Below are 24,488 nucleotides of genomic sequence, written 5' to 3' on the forward strand. Positions count from 1 at the left end.
AATGGGAAAAGGCAAAATTTCACACCCTTGGGTCTTTTCCCCCCAAGCGTGATTTAAGTATTGTAAAGGTTGGTCTTATTTCGTATGATTACATTTGAGTGGTCTTGGTCTTTTGGAAGTTGCTCTGAGCTTAAATTTTATAATCTTGTTTAACTAAAAAGTAACTTGCATAAACCAGGAAAATCAAAGTTACAGACCTAAAAATGAAATTGAAAACAATGGTAAGTTTACTGTATAGATATGCAGAAACACAACTAAACTATGTTTACTGCTACCTTTTTAAATAGCTGCATTGAACCATTAAAAAACAAATAAACCATAATTTTTAAAAATTAATAATTCTATTAAAACCTGACATGCTCACTATGAATGTTGACTGAATGTACGATGCGGGGTTCTCTGGACACAAACTATCAAGAAGTTAGTCAAGTGTGAGGAAAACGAGAAGTCTCAAGAAAATAAAGTAGATTGATCGACAAGACATGATGTACATTAACTAATAAACATGGGCGGTTTTTTTTTCATAGCTTTTGATTCTACCAAAAGATTAAAGAGGGTCTGTGTGCTTTGAATAATGTTAATGAGTTAAGTACACAGCTTCATTACTTAAGTCAAAGTATAGATCCTCCCGGTCAAATTTTACTCCAATACAGGTGAAAGTTGTTCAATCAAATTATTACTTGAGTTAAAGTACTGAAGTACCTGGATTTAAAAATACTTAAGTATTCAAAGTACCTCTCAAAAAATCTCAAAACCTTGTATTTTCACAATATATCAGTGCAGTGAAGAATACATGGGAGTACATTCGGTTACGTTCTGTTTATCTAGAAACCATTACTTGAAATCTCTAAAAACTATACCATGGAATAAAAACAGAAACTAAGTTGCTCCAATAACAGACAACTTAGTTTGAAATGTTTATCTGGAATGAAACAAAGTTACGTAGCTCAACACACTTTCTCAGGTTGGACAGTGAATGTTAGTATGTTTGAGCAGAGTGGGAAACAGGGAGAACATTTCAAATGATACGTATCATTCTTCATTTCAAAAACCTCTAACACGGGCTGAAGATATGACCATGGGTGCTCAGGTGGAGAATTATAGCCATCATTACCACCTCTAAATGAACTGCCTCATCTGAGTGAAATCTGCTCTGTGTTTGCTCCACATTACATACAGGTATAAAGGTATAGCTAAACCACTGAGACAAACAGAACTACACAAACACATTTTACTGTCTCAGGGATCAGATTTCAGAAAAGAAGGAAATTCATGAGCTGACCTCAAAGCAAAAGTAGTGAGTAACTAGAGCACTGATAGAAATGTAGTGGAAGAAAAAGTACAATAATTGTCTTCTAAATGTAGTGGAGTAAAAGTAATTAGTATCCCCAAGTAATACTCAAGTGAAGTACAGATACTCAAAACATGTACTTAAGTACAGTACTCAAGTAAATGTACTCAGTTACTGTCCACCACTTGTAATGAATTACCAATAATGAAGCATTTGGGTGTAAATTAGGATAAACCCGTCGGTCGAGCAGTGCATGACGATTACGGAACTATCCTGTCCGCTCTCGCGATAGTTTGAATCAGACGTGGGATTTTGTAAATCGAGGGTTGTGGCTGAGGGGTAAGTGACCACAGAAACTGATAGCGTATGTGTATAAAGCTTTTGTCATATACATCACACCTAGCGGTTCGCGGGTGTTTTCCTCCGGTGAAATTAAACGGTCTCAGAATAATTGTTGACATCTCTGTTTAAAGTGTTATTTAGCTCCAAACATGGCGACGGCTGTGTGTGAACGCAGTGCTCAGGCTAACGTTCCTGGAACAGATGCTCTGTGTAATAACGGTGAAGGTGTTGTGTGGATGCTCTTCAGGATAAGCTGTCATATTTAAAACGGACAAAACAGCTGAAGGGTCACTGGAGGATAGAGCTAGATGTCCTCATTGTCCGTCATGTATTCGGACCAAAACAAACAGACCGAGAAGTAAGCTTCTTTTATGATGATACCGTGATGTAAACAACCAAAGCAGCCGCCCATCATCGAGATGCTTTGTCCAACATTTCACCCGTCCTCTCTCAGGACTTTTACAATGCTACTATCGTTACTTATTTACAAATGTGTCAGTTTTCAGTCCTTGAAGTTTATGATTTGTTCCTATGCTACAATGTGTAATCTTTATCCCAAAGGACCCAAAGTCATAGTAAAACCTAGAGATGGGGTTTATGGCTCTTTGAAGGGAACCGGATCTTGAGGAGCTGTTCCTTTCAAAGAGCCGTTCAAAAGACTGGCTCTTTGGCTCATTGTTATATTTATTTAGTTTCTAGAAGTCAACCAGGGGGAACTCGTTTTTATCAAGGAAACAATCGCTGGTAGCAGTTATAAGATAAGATTTGGATCAGAATAATTCAAACTTCCACACCCAACCAATATATATATATACTCTATTGGTGGGAATTATTCTGAAATATTGATTAGAATTTAACTTGGCATTGTAAACAATCCATAAGATGGTGCCATGTCCCCATGCTTCCACAGTGAGATCACTATTTTGAATTTTCCCTCACCTAAAAAACTTTGTGGCACAATAAAAACTACACAGGCTACAGATAACTTCCATGCAAAATAACTTTACTGTAAAATGTTCCACACAAGAACATCTTAACAATACAGAAATATAAGAATAAATATAGAAAATATAAATACAACTAGAATAAAAATTTGGACATTACAAAAATGTGAATGCAAAATTGTACTACCCCACCTGGTGTTTCTACACCTGATCTACTTTACAAACAGGAGCTCAGCTCCTTGACTCTAATCCACCTCAAAACAATGTAAACAATAAAAAAGTGTAGACAATAAGTGTGAACAAAAGACTCATGGGGCACGCAGGTGACACATGAAGGCAGTGTGGGCAATCTGCATATAGAAACGGCTCGCAACTGCAAATCGGTTCTCATCGTTCACTTAAAAGAGCCGTTAAAAAGATCGACTCATTCGCGATTGTCACATCTCTAATTTGTTCCTATGCTACAATGTGTAATCTTTATCCCAAAGGACCCAAAGTCATAGCAAAACCAGTTGGCCCTTGTTTCTCTGGTGTTCATCGCTCTGATTCATTCTTTTTTTTCTTGTGCTTTGTCCTGTTTATTTTAGGGTGACATACAAGGAATCCCTTAATATGAGTGATGATAAACCTTTCCAATGTACTGCTCCTGGGTGTGGACAGGTAAGCCATATCACTTAATTTCAGTGCAAACCAAATACTATAGATGGCAGCTTTATTATATACTGAACAGGAATACAGGAACCAGACTGTAACCTTATTCTGAATTAACACCTGTCATTAAAAAAAAAAAGTAATGCAAGTGTAACAACACTTCATTACTGATTATCATAACAGTGAACAAAGTATGTCTTAACCCCTGCAGGTACATTTTAAGGAGGAATGGCAGATTTCTTAAAGAATAATTGCTTGTCCTTTCCACATTTGACCCAGAAATCTGCATATCTGCTTTTGTCAGCATGACAGTAAAGGCACTCAGTGTGGTCAGATATAAAATTTGGGAGGTTAATTGTACTAATTCATTGATGCAAATTTTGATTTTTCTCTGGTTTCAAATGATAAAATACAGAGTAAGCAGTCCCAAAGTGCAGGTGAAGCTCTTTGAAAATGTCACCAAATATGTGCTGGTTAAAAAGTTTGTAAAATTTTGACCTATATAGTATAAGTTAAATTTCACGTTGTCAGCCCTTCCCCAAATGTCAGTATTAACAACAGCCTATCATCTTTAAATTCATGAAGACTGTGATGTTCAGTTTTTGTTGGGACTGCAATAGACAGAGATCCAGTCAGATTCTCTCTCATTGTCTTGTGTTTCCTTTTCTTTTTTCCCCATACACAGAGGTTTACAAATGAGGATCACTTGGCTGTCCACAAACACAAACATGAGATGACACTGAAGTTTGGCCCAGCAAGGACAGACACTGTCATCATTGCTGGTGAGCGTACAAGAAACTGAGCTTTATTTTATTTTGACTTAAATGATACTTCAAATCAGAGTCTTTGTTCTGACGTTTTTTTTCCCTGCTGCAGACCAAACTCCAACACCTACCCGCTTTTTGAAGAACTGTGAGGAGGTTGGCCTCTTCAATGAACTTGCAAGTCCATTTGACCATGACTTCAAAAAAGCAACAGAAGATGACATTAAAAAGGTTGTCCCCCATGTCAGCAGATTCTCTTATTTCCATTTATCTTATCCCTTGGGTATAATTTTTTAAAGAGGTAATGTGTTCTTGTTTTTCTGTAGCTACCGCTGGATTTGTCACCTCTGGCAACGCCCATCATACGCAACAAAGTTGAGGAACCTACACCTATGGAGGCGCATCGAGACAGCCCTCTGCCTCACCCTGAGTCTACCACAAATGATGAAAAGGTAAAACCTCTTGAGGAGGCTGTTTCTAGTATTTGTGCAAATAACAGAGTATACAAGCTTTGCCCTCTCTTTATGACTGACTGTGGCACTGAAACATTACTGGTTTGAATATGAATTCAGTAATTTATCAGATAATTTGCTTGTTTGAATTTAGCTTGAAAGATGAAACTTGTGGGCCAGTCTGTGAAATAATATTAACATTATTAGCACAAACTTAGTATAAAGAGACATTTTGTTGAGATGCTTAGACTCATGTTTGTTTTCTTCTTGTTGAGCTCTTTAAACCCTAACATTGAGAAGAATACAGTGATATCTGGCCATCATTGTAACATTAGAAGCAATTAATCCTAGTATCATGTGTTCGTCCTGCAGCTAAGGTTTTGTATGATGTTTTCAGGAGATATCTTTGCAGCCAGCCTCACTGCCAACATCCACTATAGTCCATCCTGCATCCCTCCAAGTTCCCAATGTACTTCTAGCAACCTCAGAGGCTAGTGTTGTTATACAGCAAGCTCTCCCATCACCAACATCTAGCTCTGTTATTACTCAAGTCCCATCCACTAATAGGCCTATAGTGTAAGTAACTCAAAACGTCCATTTTTAAAAATCATAGCCATCTCTTTGCTTTTGATTATTTATATTTGTACAGTTTTGTCGTTGTGAGCTCATTCTTTCACAAGGCATGTGCTTGTGTATTTTTGTTCATTTGAACTCCTCAGGGGTTTCTGTTTATTTCTGCTGTAGGCGTCTTCCTAGGTCTTGTCTTCATGATAAACATCAGGTTTGCTCAAATATGGACCCAAAGACCCACTTCATTTTCTGAGTGGCAATACATATGAACATATGGAAAGAGGCTTTCACTTGATTTGTTTTAGCACAGGCTTATGGAAACAGACTCACACACAAACCAAGTGTATTGAGCCCTTATGTGATAATCCCACAATTACATCTTCCATGTCTGATACAGAGGTGCCATTGTAAAACTTCAAGAAGGTAATTTAGAGCATTCCAGATATTTTTTATTACAACTATAAAAAATTGTTTATAATTATCAGTTGCCTGTGGATTCATTTCACTACTGCAGTCATGCTACGTTTAAGACAACCTTTATCTTTAACATTTCAGACCTGCTGATAAAAAAGCAAAATATTGCGATTAGTAAAAACTCAGATTTCTACTTTTAAAATTACAACAAATCTATCTACCAAGATTTCATAATGTAGTTTTTCCCACCCAGCAATGGCAAGCACCCATTAAAGTTCCCCTTGTCATAATAAAACATCTACTTCAAGTCAATCTAAAGTGTGTTTGCCTGTTTATAATTAAAATAGTTTATACTGTCGTATAGTGAAACCTTCTTATACAGTGTGTATATTCATTTCAGATGTGACTCCTCTGTTTTAAGTATCTGATCATGGTAAACATCTCTAAAAGTAATTTTCAATGCAAAAAAAGTTAGTATGAAAATTTTCTAAAAAGAAAAAAAAAAAAAAATAGAACAAGGTCCATATCTGGGCAAGACTGATGCCACTTACGGGTCCAATGTGACAACAAAATATGTGTCCTCCTCATAACATAGCTAGAATCTGTTACACAGCAGGAGTATTTTAATTTTGTTTTAGTTCCACTTTGTTTCCATAAGTTGATGCCTGATGTGACATATTGTTGCTATGTTTGTGTCCATCCTCGTCTTTGATTTGAAACAGATTGTTGTTTCTGTGTAATTCCTGAATCTCTTTGTTGTTTTTTTTCATTGTGATCTGTTTTCTCTTCCCCTCAGCCCGTTGTCTGGCACCTTCCCCGTGCTCTTACAGCTGCCTAATGGCCAGACCATGCCAGTTGCTATACCTGCATCTATAACAAGCTCAAGTGTACATATTCCAACGACAATTCCTGTGAGTGTTTTTGCTGGTTACTAATGATGCTGATGTTTTCAGTGTGTATGTGAGTTTGACAATGTCTATTCAAATGTGATTTCCTGATTATTCTGATTATTTGTTGACTGTTAAGTAAAAAGATCAGAATTTTTTTTTTTGTGATCAAATTTTTACTATTTATATTTGTATGCAGGTTGTTACAAGCAATATATTGATCAGCGCAAGCAGAAACATCATGCTTGTGCAATAAGTTTAGCTCACACAGATAAGGGGAGAAGAGAAAAAACAAACCATAGTCAATATAATAAAACAATATTAATAAATGACTAATAAGAAAATTAAGCCCAAAACCTCATCCCACCCCCCACCCCCATTCCAGGCCACCATATATCAATATAATCCATGTAGAAGGCTTTTGAGTTTTGTAGAAATCATTTGCCAAGTCTTTATATTTGCCTCTTTCGCCCCGTGAACTCTGGCTGTTGAGAGTTCAAGGTACACGATATCTAAGTATGTTAGAACCCATACTCCAAAGGAAAGTACATGTGTGGATTCCAGTGCGTTGCAATGAGCTTTTTCGCTAGTATCACCTTTTTTTATATTCATTGTTTAGCCTGTATTAGCAAGATCATTTAATACAAGTGTAGCAGGCAAAGGGGTAACTTGATCTCAAACATCTTAGATAGATTGGAGGCAACCATCCCCCAAAAACTGGCCACCGGAGGGCATTCCCAAAACGTGTGCAAAAAAGACCAGAATTCTAAATGCATCAAGTGAACTATTAATTCCCTTTATAAGAAGTGACAGTGTTTGTTCGATGCACATTTTTACCTTAACAAGTATTTAGTGAGATATAAGTCTTATTACATGAACTTCAGGAGCAGATGGAGTTTGCCAGTTCTTATTGAAACTGGATATTTAAGTTAATTCTTACCTAGCACTCTAATGACCCATAAACAAGCTTCTTTACTCTGAAAATCCCTCCTTCAATGTGTGTTTAGTAGCATCTCTTGAACTTTCAGTCATGTCTCCAGACTTCTAAGTTTGGAAGTGTAAAATAGCAAAACTTTTTTTCTCTTCAGAAAATGAAAGCTACTTTCTAAACAAGCTGCTCAAACACAGCTGTCAGAAGCCGGTGTGTCCAAGGGTTGTCGAGATACCAGAATTTTGAACTTTGATACAATACTAGACTACCTAGCTGTGATCACTGTTTTTTTCCCTGTGGGTTTCAGGTTGATCGCTCCATATGAAGTTAAATATCATAAGTTTATCATCTTTATCAACGTATACTTCAGAGCTGCCACTAAATAAACCTTGAGGTGTCGTTTTTTTCAATAACCGCTGTTTCCAAGGTCAAAAAACTTAATGAAGCAGAGGATTTTTTCCTCCAGCCGAGTGAGGAATTTTTTCCTCACTGTTAAAGTCCAGTGAGTAAAATAACTAAAGTTGCTGGACTGTGTTCAATTACTGTTTCCTGCTCATATTTTAAATTTGAAGCGATACATGTTTGTGTAAAGGAAATCAGAGCCCATCAAGTGTCATCCAGACTACACCTTTATTGTAGCATCCACATTAATACCACATATTTTCTTCCCCCATACTTGGACAGAGGGACTATTTACAACTTTGGCACCTCCGATTTGGCAGCCAGAGCAGAGCTGTGGAGGTTGAATGGAATAATGGACTTTAGAGTACGACTGTGGCAAAGACACATTGTTTGGCTGAGTCTCAGCAGGCTCCGATCCAGGATCCTTCACTGCTATTTGTCCTTGTGCAGTTAGAATCAGCGCTCTTGATTCCAGGCAGAGCAGATAGATGATGCTGCTAATATGTTTTGCAAACCAATTACAACTGCAACCCATGGCAGTGTCTAATATTGGAAATTTGTTGTAAATGAAGGGTCCTTTTGGTGTTGTTCTGAACTCCCCCCTGTGGAAGCTTGTCGTGTAAGTCTTGATTGTCTGTGTGGAACACTGAGCAGCAGATGATTATCTCCTGATAGTAGCACAGCAGGGAAAACGGCTCTATCTTCCCAGTCTGTGGGGATTGGGAAAGCCGTTGACAAGTAGAAGAGGGCAGAAGTAGATGGAGAACATGAGCTACCAGTGGGCCTCCCTTTCACTCGATCATCTCCTCCCTCCTCCCTCTTCCTCTCCCTCTCCTGCTCCCCCCCGACTCCCTCCGTCTCATTGTCAGTAAGAGGAGGCCTGGCTCTGGCCTTCCAACTCGTGTCTCTCCATCCTCTCTTCAGCTTCCCTGTCCATATGCTCTCACGCAGGCAGGCAGGCAGAGGTTCATTAGCGTGCACTCTGCATCTCCATGTGGCGCTGCCTCCACAAAATAACAGGCCATCCAACCTAATGAGGCTGAGATATGAGGAAACGGAGAGCCCGCCGCGGTTACATGTGTGTGTGTGTTTGTCTTGTGGGGGAAGCGCTCGCCTGTCTTTCTAACTGCCGAAGACTAATTTTCTCTGTCTCTGTGTCTCTCCACCGTCAGCTTGTCAGACCTGTCACCGTAGTGCCTAACGTCCCCGGGATCCCAGGACCTCCCTCGCCACAACCACAAACACAGCCACAGACACCATTGCAGCCCGCCCAATCAGAAGCAAAGCTGGTATTAATTATCTCTTCCTTCACATTGAAAGTTATTCTCATGTTGAGTGTGTTATTTTCACATCTGAAGGAGATCACAGTGACCAGAGTAATAGGTGAGCCTGAACAACAAGGGAGCTGTAGCTTTCCTTGACCAGATGAGGGTGCTGGTGAAAGGCTGGGTGTGAGTTATGAAGACTGTGAAACAGCTTATGGTCTTTGGAACTGATGTGTTTGATGTTTATGTGGACTTTTACTATCTACAACTTTTTTTTCAAAGGTTATAGGATGTTGATGATCAATGATCAATTTATAACTTGTTTGAGGAGTAGCTTAAAATGTAATAAATAACTATTTAATTTTTTTTTTTTTTACTGCTTCAAATCAGGCTGTTCTAGCTTATCTTATAATATAACTCCACATTAACAACAACTGTATACAACTGTATTTGAATAGCATATTTCAGGCAAAGGTGGAGCCAAAAAGGTCCTTAAAGGGCTGTATTTAATCACACGTTGAGTTCAAAAACATGCAGATACAAAGCATTAAAACAAATAATGAGTTTTCAAACTCGTGAAAAATGTTGTACTTAGCTGCTTTTCTATGTAATCATTCTGGATTAAGATTGTTAATAGGCAAAACAATACATCTAAAGACATCAGTTTGGACTGTTTCTGAAGATAAACGGACAAAGTGTTGAATTAATTTATTGGGACATAAATAACAGATTGATCTAAAATCAAAAGAAATGTTTCACTCCTTTGTCTCAGACTAATCGGGCCACAAACATCATGAATATTCCAAGCATCTCTCTGTGGAGAGGAGGCGTCATTGCAGTCTTGTACCTGTCCGTCCCATGAACAAAGTGATAGTTGAAGGGCAGGGATATGAAGTGTTGTTAAGGAGATCAGTGGCAATGTGATGAAGCAGGGATCACAGATCCTGTAAGTGTTCGCAGCATGCTCCGTCTGTGGAAATTAACAGATAAACTGCAGAGAGGAGGTGTGCGTGTTAGGAGGGACGAATTGATCCTGACTAGAAGGGAGGGGAGGGAGGGGAGTGAGGGGGGAGGAGGGCGATGTCGGGGATCATGGGGTACGGAGATGACAAACGCGTAGACAGCGTTATGCTCAGCACGCCGACACCGGGGCCAACCAGAGGGGGGCTACCAGTGAAAGCCAGCTGGGGGCATCCTGGCACACGCTCAGCGAGGCACATTAAGGCGGCCTCACCCTGCATGGAACCTTTTGTTCAGCAAAATCCTGCCTGACCTGCGTCCCCCCCTCCTCATACTCACAACGCCTCCCACCGCACTCAGCTCATCAGCAAACACCTAATGAGCCCGCGTCAAGAAAACAGACCCCCGCTCAACCTGCCTGCTCCCCGCCCCCACCCGGTTCTCAGGGGGCGCGGAGACGGCACTTTACAAGGACTGATGATGCTGCAAAGACCACAATAATGATAATTAACTTGCTGAATTTAGAAGATTATGCTGTTAATTAGTTGCAAAATAAAGATAAGTAATATAGTAGCAGATGGTTGAATAACACCCATGAGATGGAGGGTTATTACACTGATGAGGTTTCCATGGCAGAGATGAAATATGAATCTGACTGGCTTTTCCCTCTTTTCTATGGGCCATTCCAGGAGAATAATATCTTGTTTCTGCCAGAAGAGCTTCTGGAAGGGTATTACACGATAAACTAATTTGGTAGATAGATTGGTCTGGCAAAGGTAGTTGTTAGAATAATGTGCTCCTCTGTTTTCTCATGTAAATGTATTCCCTCTCACTTTGTTATGGCTTCCAAAGGCTCATTCACTTTCACCTTGTTTGCTCTGTGTTTGATACTAAAGGAACTGCCCCGTGGAGCATGGACACAGATCTGTGGAGTAATGTTTTTGTATGAACAGGCTGAGTTTAAAGACGTATGTTTTTTGATAGTTTGGAGAACATTTCAGGTTTTGGATCTTCATCACTTTAAGTATTTTGATGAAGTTAGAACCGAAAAACATACAGAATCACTTGAGGCTTGTTATTTTTCTTTTGTGATCAAATTTGTATTGTCATTTTTGCAGTTAGATACAAACATAGATTAACAAGGAATATACAGAATAAAAACCAAAACAAACAAGCAGACCAAAAAAAGGGAAACACAACAAAATAAAACAACAGGTCCAGAAGAAGGGAGAAAATTCACGTTGTGGTAATGTGGTGAAGTTATGTCGATGTAGGTGTGTTTACGTGGGTAGGTAAGAGAAATTGTGTGAGGGGGATTGCTCAGTTCAGCAAGTTCTTAAGATCGCCCACTGTAGCACACCATAGCTGAGTTATGTCCTCTTTGGCTCCATGGATGCGACCTGTAGACAGTTCCAAATACACAATATCTATCAATCAATCAATCAATCAATCAATCAATCAATCAATCAATCAATCAATCAATCAGACTTTATTTATAAAGCGCTTATCATACAATGATATTGTAACACAAAGTGCTGTACAAAAAAAAAAAAAAAATCAAACAGACCCCCCCATCCTAATCCCAAAACCCACCCACAATCCTAAAGTGAAGAACACAATATATGCAACAATAACAATAAAAACAATGAATAATATACACATAAAAAATAAATAAATAAGTTGCTGAACGAACTGAGGAAAACGCTCTCATGATATCTTAATGAGGAAACACTGGAGGTAAAAATAAGTTTTAACATCTTATCAGCACAAGAAATTAAAATCACCCATATCTATAAACGTTAGTAACCATTGTTTACGAGTAAGCAGTAAGGGGTATTTCCATCTAGTGGCAACCAACTCCTTAGCAGCCATCAAGCCAGCTAAAAACACGCTTCTGAGCTCTATGAAGCTGCAGCTGATGTAAGTCATTTAAAATCAAGACGGAAGGAGACAGCAGGATAAACACACGGTTGTAAGGCTTGTTATTTTATTGTATTAAAAACAGGTTTATTTTAATCCTACTTTAAAATCCTATAACTATTAGTTCATATTTCCACTGAGTTTCAGTAAATGCTAATTTAAAAAGCTTTACACTCATTCTTTAGTAACTTCGGAGGACAGGGGGTTCCTGTACAATCACAGGAAGAGGAGAACTATATAAGTGTTTATACATGTAGTGAGGATCCTTTATAATAACGTTCTCTGCTAACTGCTTTAAACTAAGTAGCTTCATTGAAGCAAGATGTTTCAGTCTGTTCACTAAGTGCCATAAACTCCTGCTAGGTCTGTTGTTGCTAATAAGAACAACTTCCCTCAGCTTCTTTCTACACACTTTGTTTTTCAGGTTCCAAATTTTATATTTATTTTGATTCTAGGGTTTACTATTTAATTTAAAGAGCTTCAACCTTGTAGTCAAAAAGGTTTCTGTTTACAGTTTGGGTTTAAAACACTTATAATAATTATTCAGAAATCTGTGATTAAGTGTCTGAGGTTCACAATCTCAAAAGTGCATTTGAATGAATGATACTAGCTCTCACAGGCAGCTGAATGTGTTAGAGGTACGCTTAAAAGACCTGTGTTCTCATTTTAGTCTGTGGATTTTCCTGTGCTGATGGTCGCTGCATGAAGGTGTCATGAACACATGCATGTTGAAATCTGTTCATTTGTGGATATAGACACTATGGACCGAATCAAACAGCACTAGTTCTCTCCTATCCAAACTTTTCTTCATGTAGCTGCTGTTTCTTCCTTCCTTTGAGCACATCATAATGCTCTTCTCTTGTTATATTCTTTTCTCAGAAGCTGAAAGCCACAATAAGCCAGCAGATTCCTCAGGTAACTAACGGAGATGGTTTTGAAGTCCAGAGCAGCGCTGTAACCCCTGCGCCCTCTTCTCCGGCTCCGCCCCCAACACCAACTCCAGCCCCAGCTTCAGTCCCGATGGCAGTCCTGTCCCCTCTACCACCTCCACAGACACCCACCAGTGAGGAACCTTCACCACATAGTCTTCAGCAGCCGGCCACCTCCACCACAGAGACACCTGTATGTATTCACACCAAAGGAAAAACACAAGCTCAAGTAGAGCATGTCAAAAGAAGAAGAAACGTTGTTATCTAATAAGCTTTCCCACTGTTAGCCTTGAGCAAAGATTTAGTGTGGACTTGTATGTCTTTTGTTATTAACACAGGAGCAGCTTCTAAATTGGATAATAGTCCTTTTTAATCTTGTCACATAAGTTACTTGGGAAAATTAGTTCTCCTATTATCTGCAGGCAGCAAATCTCAGATCTTGTTGTGATCAGTGAGAGCACTTCCAGTTGTTCTTTGTAAGTGTGCCATCACAGTGATGTAAGCAGCACAGTACAGACATGGCTTTTGTTTTGTTCTACTAGTTATTGCTTCTTATTATTATCACTGTTCAGGCTTCCCCGGCTCCCCCTCCACCAAACCCGCCAAGCACAGGGGGTCGGCGGCGCAGAACCACCAGCGAAAACCCTGACGAGAAGCGGCGCAAGTTCTTGGAGCGTAACAGAGCAGCGGCCTCTCGCTGCCGGCAGAAGAGGAAAGTCTGGGTCCAGTCTCTGGAGAAGAAGGCCGATGACCTGAACTCCGTGAACGGACAACTACAGGTGCTTCTTCCTTACAGTAACTGCATGCAAAACAGCTGCTTTACCTGTCTTTGTTACTGTGCTCTTATGCATCAATTTGTCAGTATTCTGTGTGTGTATGCAGATGTCTGTTTATTATCATGTGCCGCTGGTGCAAGCGTGTGTGCACGCAGACTTTTCCCTTCTGTGGTGATGAAGTCATTAAAGCCGATTAAGAAGAGCTGCCGTGTGACAGCAGCGGTGTATGAGCCCTTTACATCGATATGTCCCTGTCAATAAAGATGTATCCTCCAGATGTCAGCAGCGCACAAGCGTGTCTTCGCTTCTGTCTCAGCAGTTTACTGAATGGCCTCAAAAATCTCCCAGGGAAAGGTGTCTTTTTGAACCTTCATTTCGCTGCGAGCAATTAGGATCTGATGCTGACAAGTTCGAAACAGTTCATGTATCTGCTGTCTCTGTTGATAAGTGTGAGCCGGGGGTGCGGCACATCGGTGTTCCAGACAATTAAATGAGATGTGGTGTTTATTTGCTCACTGTCTTATTTTTCTATGAAAGCAGAATAAGACGTGGAGGCTGGAGGAGGGGATAGACAGCAGGGGAAAAGAAATAGGTTCACGTTGTTAATATCTGGTTCAAAAACAAGTTATCACCACTTGTCATGGGTGCTCTTGCTGAGATTCTGTTTACATATAGGTAGATAAAAAGGGAAGTAAAGGTGAGGGACTGGGTTGATTGCATCTCTGTTGACTGCAAAGAAGAGAACAACATGTGGCGGAGAATAAAAAGGCGCTTTATATGAAGGCATTAATCAGCAGTGCTGTTTTTGTGAAACCTCCCATGCTGACACGGCCCAGCTGATCAGTGAAAGTGCCTCTAATGATGCACAATTATTTTAACATCATCCTTAACTGGCTTTTTAATGAGGTGTCAGACCAGGCAGCTCATAGGGCTCCCAGCATCACCCAAGGCCCATTTGCTCAATTTCGATTAAATCACAAAGTTAAAAACAACTTTAACTCTCAAGAGTCCAGATCAGTCTGGATTAGAGATCCAGGTGTGGTGTGAGTCGATAATACTGTAGCCTGAGACCAGCGGGGGCACTGCTGTCATTGCTTTTACTCGTCCTCCGGGTAAAGGTTTTAGTAAATCAGCCTTTTAGCACCGTGTAATAAAAGAAGATGCAGATTTTTTGGACCAAGGAACCATCATTTTGAATGATTGTTGACATCTCTGCCCTTTGTCTGAAGGTCCATCATATACGTTACCATACAGCAGATTGGAGAGGCTCTTAAGAAGGATGGTTTGTGTTTATATTAGCTCAAACTGGCAGCAGTCATGGTGAGTGCACAGTGAATACAGCATTGGCTACATGTGATACATACGCTCCTTCCAGCTGTGTTTTAAATCTGTCTTACAATAGCTCAGCCCTGCCAGCAGCAGCAAGACTAAACAGATGGAATCAAATAAATTGGCTGCTTTTAGACTAATAGATTAAGCCGCCCATAGTCCTTTAAAGGAGAAGAGAAGGAGCTTAAATCTGCCATTGGGTGTTCGGCGAGCCCCCGGCCGCTCTAAATCCAGTTAAAGTCACCTTCAGCGTAATGTGGCTCTCTTTTACGACATGCAGAAATCCCCAGCTCCCGCGGGAGCCGTAACTACACAAGAGTGTAAATCTCTGCAGCATCTACAAAGTTGCTCTGACAATTCGAACAGCTCACCTCTGACAAATGTGCTGGTCGGAAGCCAGTGAAGGCCCATAATTATTGTGCAGGAACAACATAAATGAAGAAGTGCATCACACTTCATTCTGGATTCATTCATTATGTTGTAAGCGTACCCTGTGTTTGCTGTTTCACATGGAGGAGTTGATCAGTGGTAATGTAGTGGTCACGTGGGCTTACTGTAAGGAGAGCCTGAGATTTGAACCCTGTGATCCCATTAATAAATCCCATGGAGGTAAAAGGGAGAGCCCTTCATGTAGAGAGAGCACAAAGGCTACGTTCACACTGCAAGGCTTAATGCTCAATTCCGATTTTTTGCTCAGATCTGATTTTTTGTTTGCCTGTTCACTTTACCATCTATAATGTGACCTGTGTCTGATTCCAGTTTGAACTGTCTGCGGCTCCAAACTGCCCAGCATGCGCTAAAGTAACGCAAGAGTGCAAGAGTAAACAGTAACAATGACGTCACATGCAGCTGTTTCACAAACGTAAACATGGAAGAAGTCAGCATTTTCTCCTTTGTTGCAAAGTTTTTGTGCAGTGGGAGCCAAAGAATGAATGACCATGTCCAGAGGAGGTCAAGTATAAAAAAAAAAAGAGAGCCAAATTGCTTGTTTCTGCTTTTTGTGGAGCTGTGGACGCAAATACGATTAAAAGGTCTATGTGGATGTGGACACGGAGTCAGGAGTGGTGGGTCTGCAACATTAATAGTTTCAAAGAGACAGAGCTTATTCAATTGAAATGTGACGTGTGTCGCTATAAAGTGACGTGAAGTATCAAATGTGCATCATATCCGCCTTGGCCGTTCACACTGAGGTCGCATTGAAAAAAATCAGATCTGTATCTGATTCAGGACCACATATGGAAGTGGTCTAAATCTGATCTGTATCTTATTCAGGACCACATATGGAAGTGGTCTAAATCTGATTTGAAAAAATCTGTTTTGGGACAGATTTGAGTGTTCACACTGCCTCTTAAAAATCTGACCTGGTGACTTGACCCCCCCAAAAATCATATTTGGGCCATTTTTGCCTGCAGTGTGAACATAGCCAAAGAGACACACTGCATTCTCTTAAGTTTAGATCCAGTATTGAGCATGTACTGTGTGATTGGATTTTTGTGACATTTGTGTTTCAGGCTCCTGTTTTGACTCGCGTAGATCTTCATCAAGCTTCTTTTTAAGAAGTCAGATATATTTAAGTCATTAAACTTTTTTTAAAATTGTGAAGTAAGTAAAGACAAAACTGCTAATGTTTACTATAACTTTGAGACAGTGGCCTCATTACACAGTTTTGTCCACCAGAGAACACTTAGACTATTTTCATTATAGATCTTCATCTTCATTATACATCGCAGTGATTTAAAAATAAAGACATTTAATGGTGGTAAAAGTGTTGATATGGGACTTTTTTAAACTCTGAGTCAGGGTTTTTTACAGCCTCAGATATCATGAAGAAGTTGCCGTTAAGTTAAATGAAATAATAAAAAATCCTCTAGAATGAAATGGATAAAAGTTTCACTCATTTTTTGAATAACCCAAATCCAACTTCTTTCTTTCTTTTGGTTGATTTTTAAAGTTTTAATTTTCAACTCTCTTCACTTGTCCTCCATTCGTCTTCATGTTATAATCTGACATGCGTATTCTCCGTTGACCATTTGTATTGAGTGCCACTGTGTCTCCTCTCTCCCAAAGAGTGAAGTCACCCTGCTGAGAAACGAAGTGGCTCAGCTGAAGCAGCTTCTTCTGGCTCATAAAGATTGCCCCGTAACCACCATGCAGAAGAAATCTGGCTATCACAGTGAGTAATGCTCCATTATTCTCAGCCCGAGGCTTCCACTGAAACCCGTCTGCAGCAAGCTCCAGCTAACCACTCGCAGGACACGTCTTACTTAAGGCCTAACAGGAAGAGATATTGACATATTAGGGTCCTTTCTGTGGAAAACTTTGCAAAAGTTGAGATATTTATGTTCACTTTGTGCAAACCAAAGGCATGGTCCGAGTCATTTCAGGAGGCCACAGGTGGCTTCAACAAGACAGGAAATGTTTCCTCATTTGACACTTGAATAAATATTCTGTAGAAGAGTGAGATTTGTGTGCAGGAAGGATTTTCAGAATCCAAATGTCTGAGAGGACAAGAAAGCAAGATCTATCTCCATGCAACACTTTAATACAGTAGTTAAAATAGAACTTTTAATACAACGATCATCACATTTTTCATCAAAATGTCCTTTAGCCAGCCTCCAGTATAATCTCCATGCCAGCTCTTCATCGTGTTGTCTCACTTAGAATTTTATCACCCATATTTCTTCGTCTCCAGGCACTGTAGCTCTGTCATTCTGATATTTGGGTCATAACTCACCTTCCCTCACAGATGAGCCAGTATGCAACAAGAACAATTGAGCTCTAAGCCACCTCTCCACTGTGCTGCTAAAGCCTCCTCTGACTTGTATTGACAATGATTGCCTCTGAAATGAGTCCATTAAAGCAGCAAGCTTGACAAGACTGCAGAGCATTCTCTTTGTGGGGTGTCCACCAAGCTAGGCTGTTCATTACACACCCCTTATTGCTAACCGTCCCACTGACACACGTCATGGGTGTTATGGGACGGATGGGTCCAGGCTGCAGCGGGCTGTCAGCGCCAGGTCTCATTTGGTTTTTGTCTGGATTGTTTCTCAGCCAGATCTGCAGATGAACTGGGTCATCTTTTCTCTTGCGTTTGAGAAGGACGTCTGTCCCGTGTTGTAGACCTTTCTGAAGGATGGCATTTGGAGCAGCTTTTACCTTGTTTGGGAAAATATAACCTCATCCAAATACCTCAGTTCATCTGTTTGGCTCATGATGACAGGTGGACCAGATTTAATATGAGCCAAGAAGGAGAGCCAACTTTTGAGAGAGTAAAAAATAATTGTCTGTCAGAGGGAATAATCCAGGAGTTGTAAACTGTCTTTCTCTGACACCACCCGTCATATCCCAAAGTCGTTCTTTTGAACTGATTTGAACTAGAGGCTCTTTAACAGTATTGATTGCGCAATTAATCCGTCAGTGTTAAAACTGGAATGGGAAAGTCAGCCTTCTAATACTGCTGCACACTGTACTGTATTAGAAGATAGACATTTCAGTCGTTTATCCATTACTTTCAGTTATATGTCAAGTTTTTACTCTGCTTTGAGCTTATTCACACTTTCAAGTAGTGAAATAATAGAACTATTCAGCTGGTAAGAACTACCACCCCGTAGTACACGCCCATTTAAAATATCTTGGTAGAAGACATAAAACAGCACCTCTGCTGTTTGAAATATTTTTGGATTAAGGAATAACATAAAATAAACTCCGGTGAAACCTGCCGACTACCAGAGAAACACAAGGTAACATTATGGCAAATGTGCATGATTCAGTGTCTGTAGATTAACCATACTTCACATGAACATTGTATTAATGAGAAACTTTTTGGTGACTTACGACATATTGCAAACATGTTGGCAACCTAAAAGCTTCTTTAAGACAAGAGCTACGTTAGCTCTTTGGCTATCATCAGGCAACAGCTAATGTTAGCTTTTTACCTCCTCATTGCTAACTTTACCTTCACTTTCCTTTCTTGTAGTACAGCATATTCTAAAGTTAAGTTAAACACTCAGCCACCTCTTAGCTAATGGTAAGAAAAGTAAATAGTACAGATAGTAAGTTTCAACCAAGCGGCAACCTCCGGTCTAAAAATATGAGTTCAATGCGGAAGTTCTAAAAACTGCAGTTCATCGAGGATCCCCTTGAGGCTGGCTCCAGAAGTACCGGAAACCACATACACACTTATTCAAAAAAGCTGATCTTTACAGCAGAAATAAACATGTTTACAGCCTGGTACAAAAGACGAGTGTAGTCTGGATAGATCATTTCTCGGCGCACACTGTGAGGGGGGGGGGGGGCTTTTTTTCTTCCAATGAGAGGCACAGCTGACTTGATTGACAGGCGGGAACACTGTAGCTGTTGGCTAGGAGGCTCAAAGCCCACCTCTCTACGTCACACTAGCTTGACAGCAGCAATATGGCTGCTGTCGACCATTGGCCTCAAAACAGCGCTTCAGAAACAGATGGGTGACGTCACGATACTACGTCCATTATTTATACAGTCTATGGTTTCAACATGCTGACACTAGCTGTTATCCGTTATGGGTAATAAGATATTTATTTTATGCTTGAAGTATGATAAGATGTCACTCTGAAAATCCTTTATCTAGTTTCTCAGTCCCTGATAAGTTGACAAGCGAGGAATGATAACAACTTTATTCCCTTTGTTTATGAGACTTACAACCTGCAACACAGCAGCATGGCATTAAAGCAGCATTTTAACTACCAACTCCAAGCATGGTGTTTCTTTCCTGTCCTTTTTTAACATTTATTTCTTATGAATAAAATATATATGTATTTTTCAAATTAGTTGAGTCACTCCAAAATTTAAACAACCTGGCACCTGGCTAGAAAGGGGCAACCCCAAGCACAAGTACCCCTGATCGAGATTCACTGAAATAATCTGTCTCACTAATTAGCGAAGCACAGTTTTTAATTCTGACTGATTAATGGCCCTCACTCATTTAAGGGCCTCATCAAGCCCCCCATTTTCTCAGTGCTACACATCCCGAAAGACTACACTGCCCTCCAGACCTGGTAATACCCTTCATCGTCCTGCCCAGGCGAAGCCATGGCAGGTGGGAGGAAATTACCCAGACAACCCCACAAACAAGCCAGGACACGCTTTCACTTGGCACACCAAGCTGTCCATCTGCTTCCAGTGAAGCCCACTTCAGAAACCAAGAGAGCGGAGAGACACTCGGGCTGCGCGGGGAAACCAGAATTTTCAGAGTATTATGATATATCAGCTCACCGCCCCTTAATGTCGTTAGGAGTAATAATGCTCACTTGAACATGGAACAAAACCAGCAAGCTGATTTATTCTGAGGTTGACCTTCTGCATTGTAAAACAGCGAGGGAGTTTATAGCGCTTTGACATTCACTTGCACTAAATCACACGGTCAAAGTCCATTCATGAAGCCTCTAATGTGGAGACATTTGTATTGCGCTTTAATTGCTTCTTCTTGCTGTGGAATTTGCACTTTACATTCCCAAATACGAAACCCAGTCATTAATTACAAAGTGCCATAACAAGTGACTTCATATCATTAACAATATTAATTATCACTGTGCTCCTTATTCCTTTTTGAAACAGAGCATGAGAGTAGCTTTTTTTTCATCAAGATCCAATTAATTCAATGCAACTGCCTAACAGCTGGTGGCATTTCGACTCCAAGTCTTCCCTACTCTCCAGTGTGAGCATCATTAAAATCAGGTGCTGTAATCATCTGTCGCTGCAGTAGTTGGCAAGGTAACAAAAAACAAATGAGAATGTAGTTAGGGATGGGAAACAGTGCCACATGCCCCAGAATGTAATGCACCCTTATGATGTGGGTTTAAATTGACATTGGAGCTTTAATTAAAGGGAAGGGTGCAGAAGTAGCATTATGGGGATTAATGAAACGCTTTGCATACACCACATGCAATTAGCTGTTTTACATTTGATTAGTGTGTCAAAGCTTCCACAGAGCCTGTCCCGGATTATATCAGGAAGACGATAATGTAAAAACAAAAAGTCCCAAACGTTGTGATCTTTTCCGACAGTCTCCGACAAAGACGAGAGCTGCGAGGAGATGTCCGTCCCAGGCAGCCCGCAAAACGAGGCCATCCAGCACAGCTCAGTCAGCACCTCCAACGGGGTCAGCTCCTCCTCCTCCTCCTCAACGACCCCGTCTGTCTCCGCCCCATCCGGCGCCGCCAATGCCACATCGAACCAGAGCACAGAGGAGAGCAAGACGCGGAGGGGTGCCACCCAGACTCAGCCTTCAGGGAGTTGATCACCCTAAACTGTCCTTCCTCTTCCTCCTCGAGAATCAACACTGGAGCGCTCTCTAATCTCTCTGACACACAGAGGAAAGAAATTCTCTCTCAGCTTCTGTTTGGACTGAACTTAATTAATTTATTCTTGTTTATTTATTTGTTTATGTTTGGTTTATTTTTGTCCTCCATAGGCAATGCTTTTTGGAAATGCAATGTTTTCTCTGGAATTGATGAAGACAAAAGAAAAGGCACTTTAGGTGTAAGATGTTAAATAAGTGTTTTTAAAAATGTTTTGTATTTATTATTGATCATCTTTATTTTTTTATTTAATTACATTGTATTTAATTTTTAAGGTTGATCACTGAATTGTTAGAGACTTTACCAAAGTGTGTTGGGGCTCACTTTTCATTGATTTGCTTTGTTTTTTGTGACTTTTGAAGCACTATCTGAATGAGGAAGTTACATTCAGAGCACTCACTTTTTCTTTTATAAGTCTCTTTTTCCATTTTGCACATTTTGAGAGATGACGGGTTTACCTTTTTTAGAGTTTGACAGTCCACATATGTTAAGTACTGGCAGCTTTTTAGACGTAGATTTTAATACTGTCACATTACACAGATGTAAATGGCTGATTTTAACTTTGAGATCTTTTCTGTGAGTGAGATCAGCTGTAGTTGCATTGTGAAGTTTGAATGTTTGTAAAAAAAAATTAAATAGTCTTAATAAGGAGCAGGGCTGGTTAGAAACATGTGATATTTCATTGACATTCCATCCGTAGTCTGATTGTTCCTGAAGCAGTGATTGTAGGATTGCAGTATCTTTTCCATTACTCAATCATGGTGATGTTGACTTCATTCAGTGCCATTAATGTTTTTGTAATGATGACTTCCGTACATTTTTAACGCAGATTAGCTTGAGTTGTTCTCTCAGATCAAGGCTCTCATGAACATGGTTTTTCAGTAAGGAAATCTCTTTGTATACCCTCTTTTCTTTATAAGTGACTGTTAATCGCTTCCGTGTCTTTGGCAGAACACTTCAGTACTTAAGGCTGTTTTCATGGTCACAGCTCTAGAGAACATTTTTAGGAAACATTGTAAATAACATGTATGTGATCTTTCTAGGTGTTCTGTACTTTGTTTTTTAAAGAATAGCCCGGGTTCAGTAGCAGAGCCTGTTGATCACATGAACTCTGAGCAGTTTAAAAACTGATCTTGAACATGGTTATCGGCCTCTCTCTGCCTGACTGACTCCTTGCATTTTCATGTAAAATGAAAGCATTCAGATGTGACCTGGAATCACATAATGTGTATGATTAAAGAAGCACCACTACTGCTTGTGAGAATCGTGAGCATTTTATCATTGAAATAATAGTAGGAAGAAAATCACACTATGAAGTCAATTTGCCTTTTCCTCTTAGTCTGTACTGGCTTACTACTGTGTAGTTTTACAAGAAGCTAACACCTTGTTTTCTTAAAGTATGATTTTAAAACATTACCTGTTCTGTGCTATCTGCATGAGATAATAATTCTCTGCGAGAATTTAACTGTTTATTAGATAATGTCTCAGTCAGATAAATATCATGAAATAAGTTGGTTCAACTTGAGTTGTGGCTATAAGTCTATGAAAGCTTTGGTTATTTGTTTTACTTGGGCTAAACTGCTAAAAACAGGGGTGTGATACTGTGTTGAAAGTGTACTCGTACCTTGTGAAAGTTCTGTATAAAATTTGAATTGATAAGTTGTTGTAATAAACCTTTTAATATCTCTTTAAAATTCAGCTTTTCTCTTCTGTACGTCTGCAGTTTGGAGTGAAACACACAGGAAACTCCATCTGAATATTTGTTACATTAAAAACAAATGGCAACACATTATTCTAACAATAAGACAACAAGTAGTGGATAAACCAGACCCTTACACATGTTCTATGAAACAGAATGTCATTGTGTCCTAAACACCAAAAAACACCTTACTTTGATCTGGACTGAGGGACCACAGCCATGTTGTAAAGCTGCTGTTGATGCGCTCTGAATCTCTTGCGGTGCATTCTGCCACCTTGTGGAAGATCTAGAGATATATATAGTAAATATATTTACATGGAGATAACAGATCTCTGTTAACTGGAGAAGAAGTCTAAAGGAGAATCTTGCAATTCTAGTAACACTGTAAGTTAAAGTTCAAATATATTAGAACAAAATATTTCAATTACTAAGAATCATACAGAATTGAACTTTTAATCAGTTAGATAGTTTAATCGAGAGTCATTCTGAATGTCTTGTTCAATATGTTTTTCACTTTAAAATAAATGCAAAGTAATAAGAATCGAGTCCACCTGCAAAACAGGCCTCATTGAATAATACCACTTTGTTTGTTTGTTTGTTTGTTACTACTTTTGTTTCAACTTTGTTTGTTGATGTCTTTGTTGATAGTTTGTTGAGCTTGCAGTGTGTGTTCCGTGAAAGTCTATGGCTGTGGAAACGCAGAAGGTGCTGTGGAAAATAAATTCCCTAAGGGGACAATAAAGTCTCAAGTCTAAAGTCTAAAATCTACAATAGAAAACTACCTACCTTCATGCTGCCTCTATCCAATGTCATCTGCAAAGAAATTAGAAATCAAATGAATGAAATGAGCCAGACAAAACCTTCAGTCAAAGTACTGGATTGATCTAAAAACAAAATTAAATTAATTTAGTCAATATTTATGAATGTTCATATAAAAATACAAGCATTTACCACACACACAGTAAGTACAGTACCTGGTTAACTGTATTTACGTGGTGTTTATTTATCAACAGCTACATTGGGTAGATTTCATATTTCAATGGATGTAATTAAATGGATCTGCTACTGATAAGTATATCCTCTCCTGCACTGCATTAAGTGCAGTTCTATGGTACCTTTAAGTCTACTATACTCTAATTTTTCAGTCATATATTTTTTATTATTAAAAAGATTGTTATTCAAATATAAAGTTAACTTATGATGCGATGCTTTAGATGAAATTGCCTTGCAGTAGGTCTGTGAAGTGGTTTAAAAGGGCTCCACCTTACATCGTAATAACTGAATAATGACAGAGATGATGAGGGGTTCACACAAACTCTTTCTTGAAACTCAAGACAAACTTTTTTACTTTGAATTTTCAGAATTTAGATTTAATATCCATTGATATTTCTATTGTTTCCACCCATATGCTATGCATTCATTTATTCTACTTTTTCTTCTTTATCAATCGTAGCACACTTTCAATCCTCCAGTTCACTTTATTCTTGTTATGTTCGTATGGAAGAGGATTAGGGCCACTGAAAAAAAGAAATTAAAGTCAGAATTCTGACTTTTTTTCTCAGAATAATAATATTAAAAAATATAAATGGACCTTATTTTTTTAATTTTTTTTAGTGGATTAACGTCA

The 24,488-nt window shown here is 39.4% G+C and overlaps 1 protein-coding gene across 3 annotated transcripts; it reads left to right on the plus strand.

Annotated features, from left to right (window-relative positions):
* Positions 1 to 1,552: 1,552 nt before the first annotated feature.
* Positions 1,553 to 22,856, plus strand: atf2 (activating transcription factor 2). 3 transcript variants are annotated; one of them, XM_034694372.1, is made up of 12 exons: positions 1,553 to 1,630; positions 3,165 to 3,237; positions 3,914 to 4,010; positions 4,105 to 4,223; positions 4,319 to 4,444; positions 4,842 to 5,020; positions 6,225 to 6,339; positions 8,821 to 8,937; positions 12,673 to 12,915; positions 13,295 to 13,501; positions 16,895 to 17,000; positions 20,869 to 22,856. In XM_034694372.1, exons 2-12 carry the CDS (start codon positions 3,190 to 3,192, stop codon positions 21,099 to 21,101), a joined length of 1,590 nt encoding a protein of 529 aa, XP_034550263.1. In that variant the 5' UTR covers positions 1,553 to 1,630; positions 3,165 to 3,189; the 3' UTR covers positions 21,102 to 22,856. The 3 variants fall into 3 exon arrangements, with proteins under 3 accessions (XP_034550263.1, XP_034550262.1, XP_034550264.1); XM_034694371.1 differs by lacking the exon at positions 1,553 to 1,630 and adding an exon at positions 1,716 to 1,991; XM_034694373.1 differs by lacking the exons at positions 1,553 to 1,630; positions 20,869 to 22,856 and adding exons at positions 1,716 to 1,991; positions 14,728 to 14,818.
* The last annotated feature ends 1,632 nt before the right edge of the window (positions 22,857 to 24,488 follow it).

Source organism: Notolabrus celidotus, chromosome 10 (assembly GCF_009762535.1).
Source record: "Notolabrus celidotus isolate fNotCel1 chromosome 10, fNotCel1.pri, whole genome shotgun sequence".
NCBI lineage: Eukaryota > Metazoa > Chordata > Actinopteri > Labriformes > Labridae > Notolabrus > Notolabrus celidotus.

Excerpts from the sequence above, each read along its gene's own strand:
- atf2 (XM_034694371.1), top strand. The coding sequence starts at position 1,942 with ATGTCCTCATTGTCCGTCATGTATTCGGACCAAAACAAACAGACCGAG. Across the intron at positions 3,238-3,913 it reads CTGCTCCTGGGTGTGGACAG|AGGTTTACAAATGAGGATCA; the intron begins GTAAGCCATATC and ends CCCCATACACAG. Across the intron at positions 13,502-16,894 it reads CCGTGAACGGACAACTACAG|AGTGAAGTCACCCTGCTGAG; the intron begins GTGCTTCTTCCT and ends TCTCTCCCAAAG.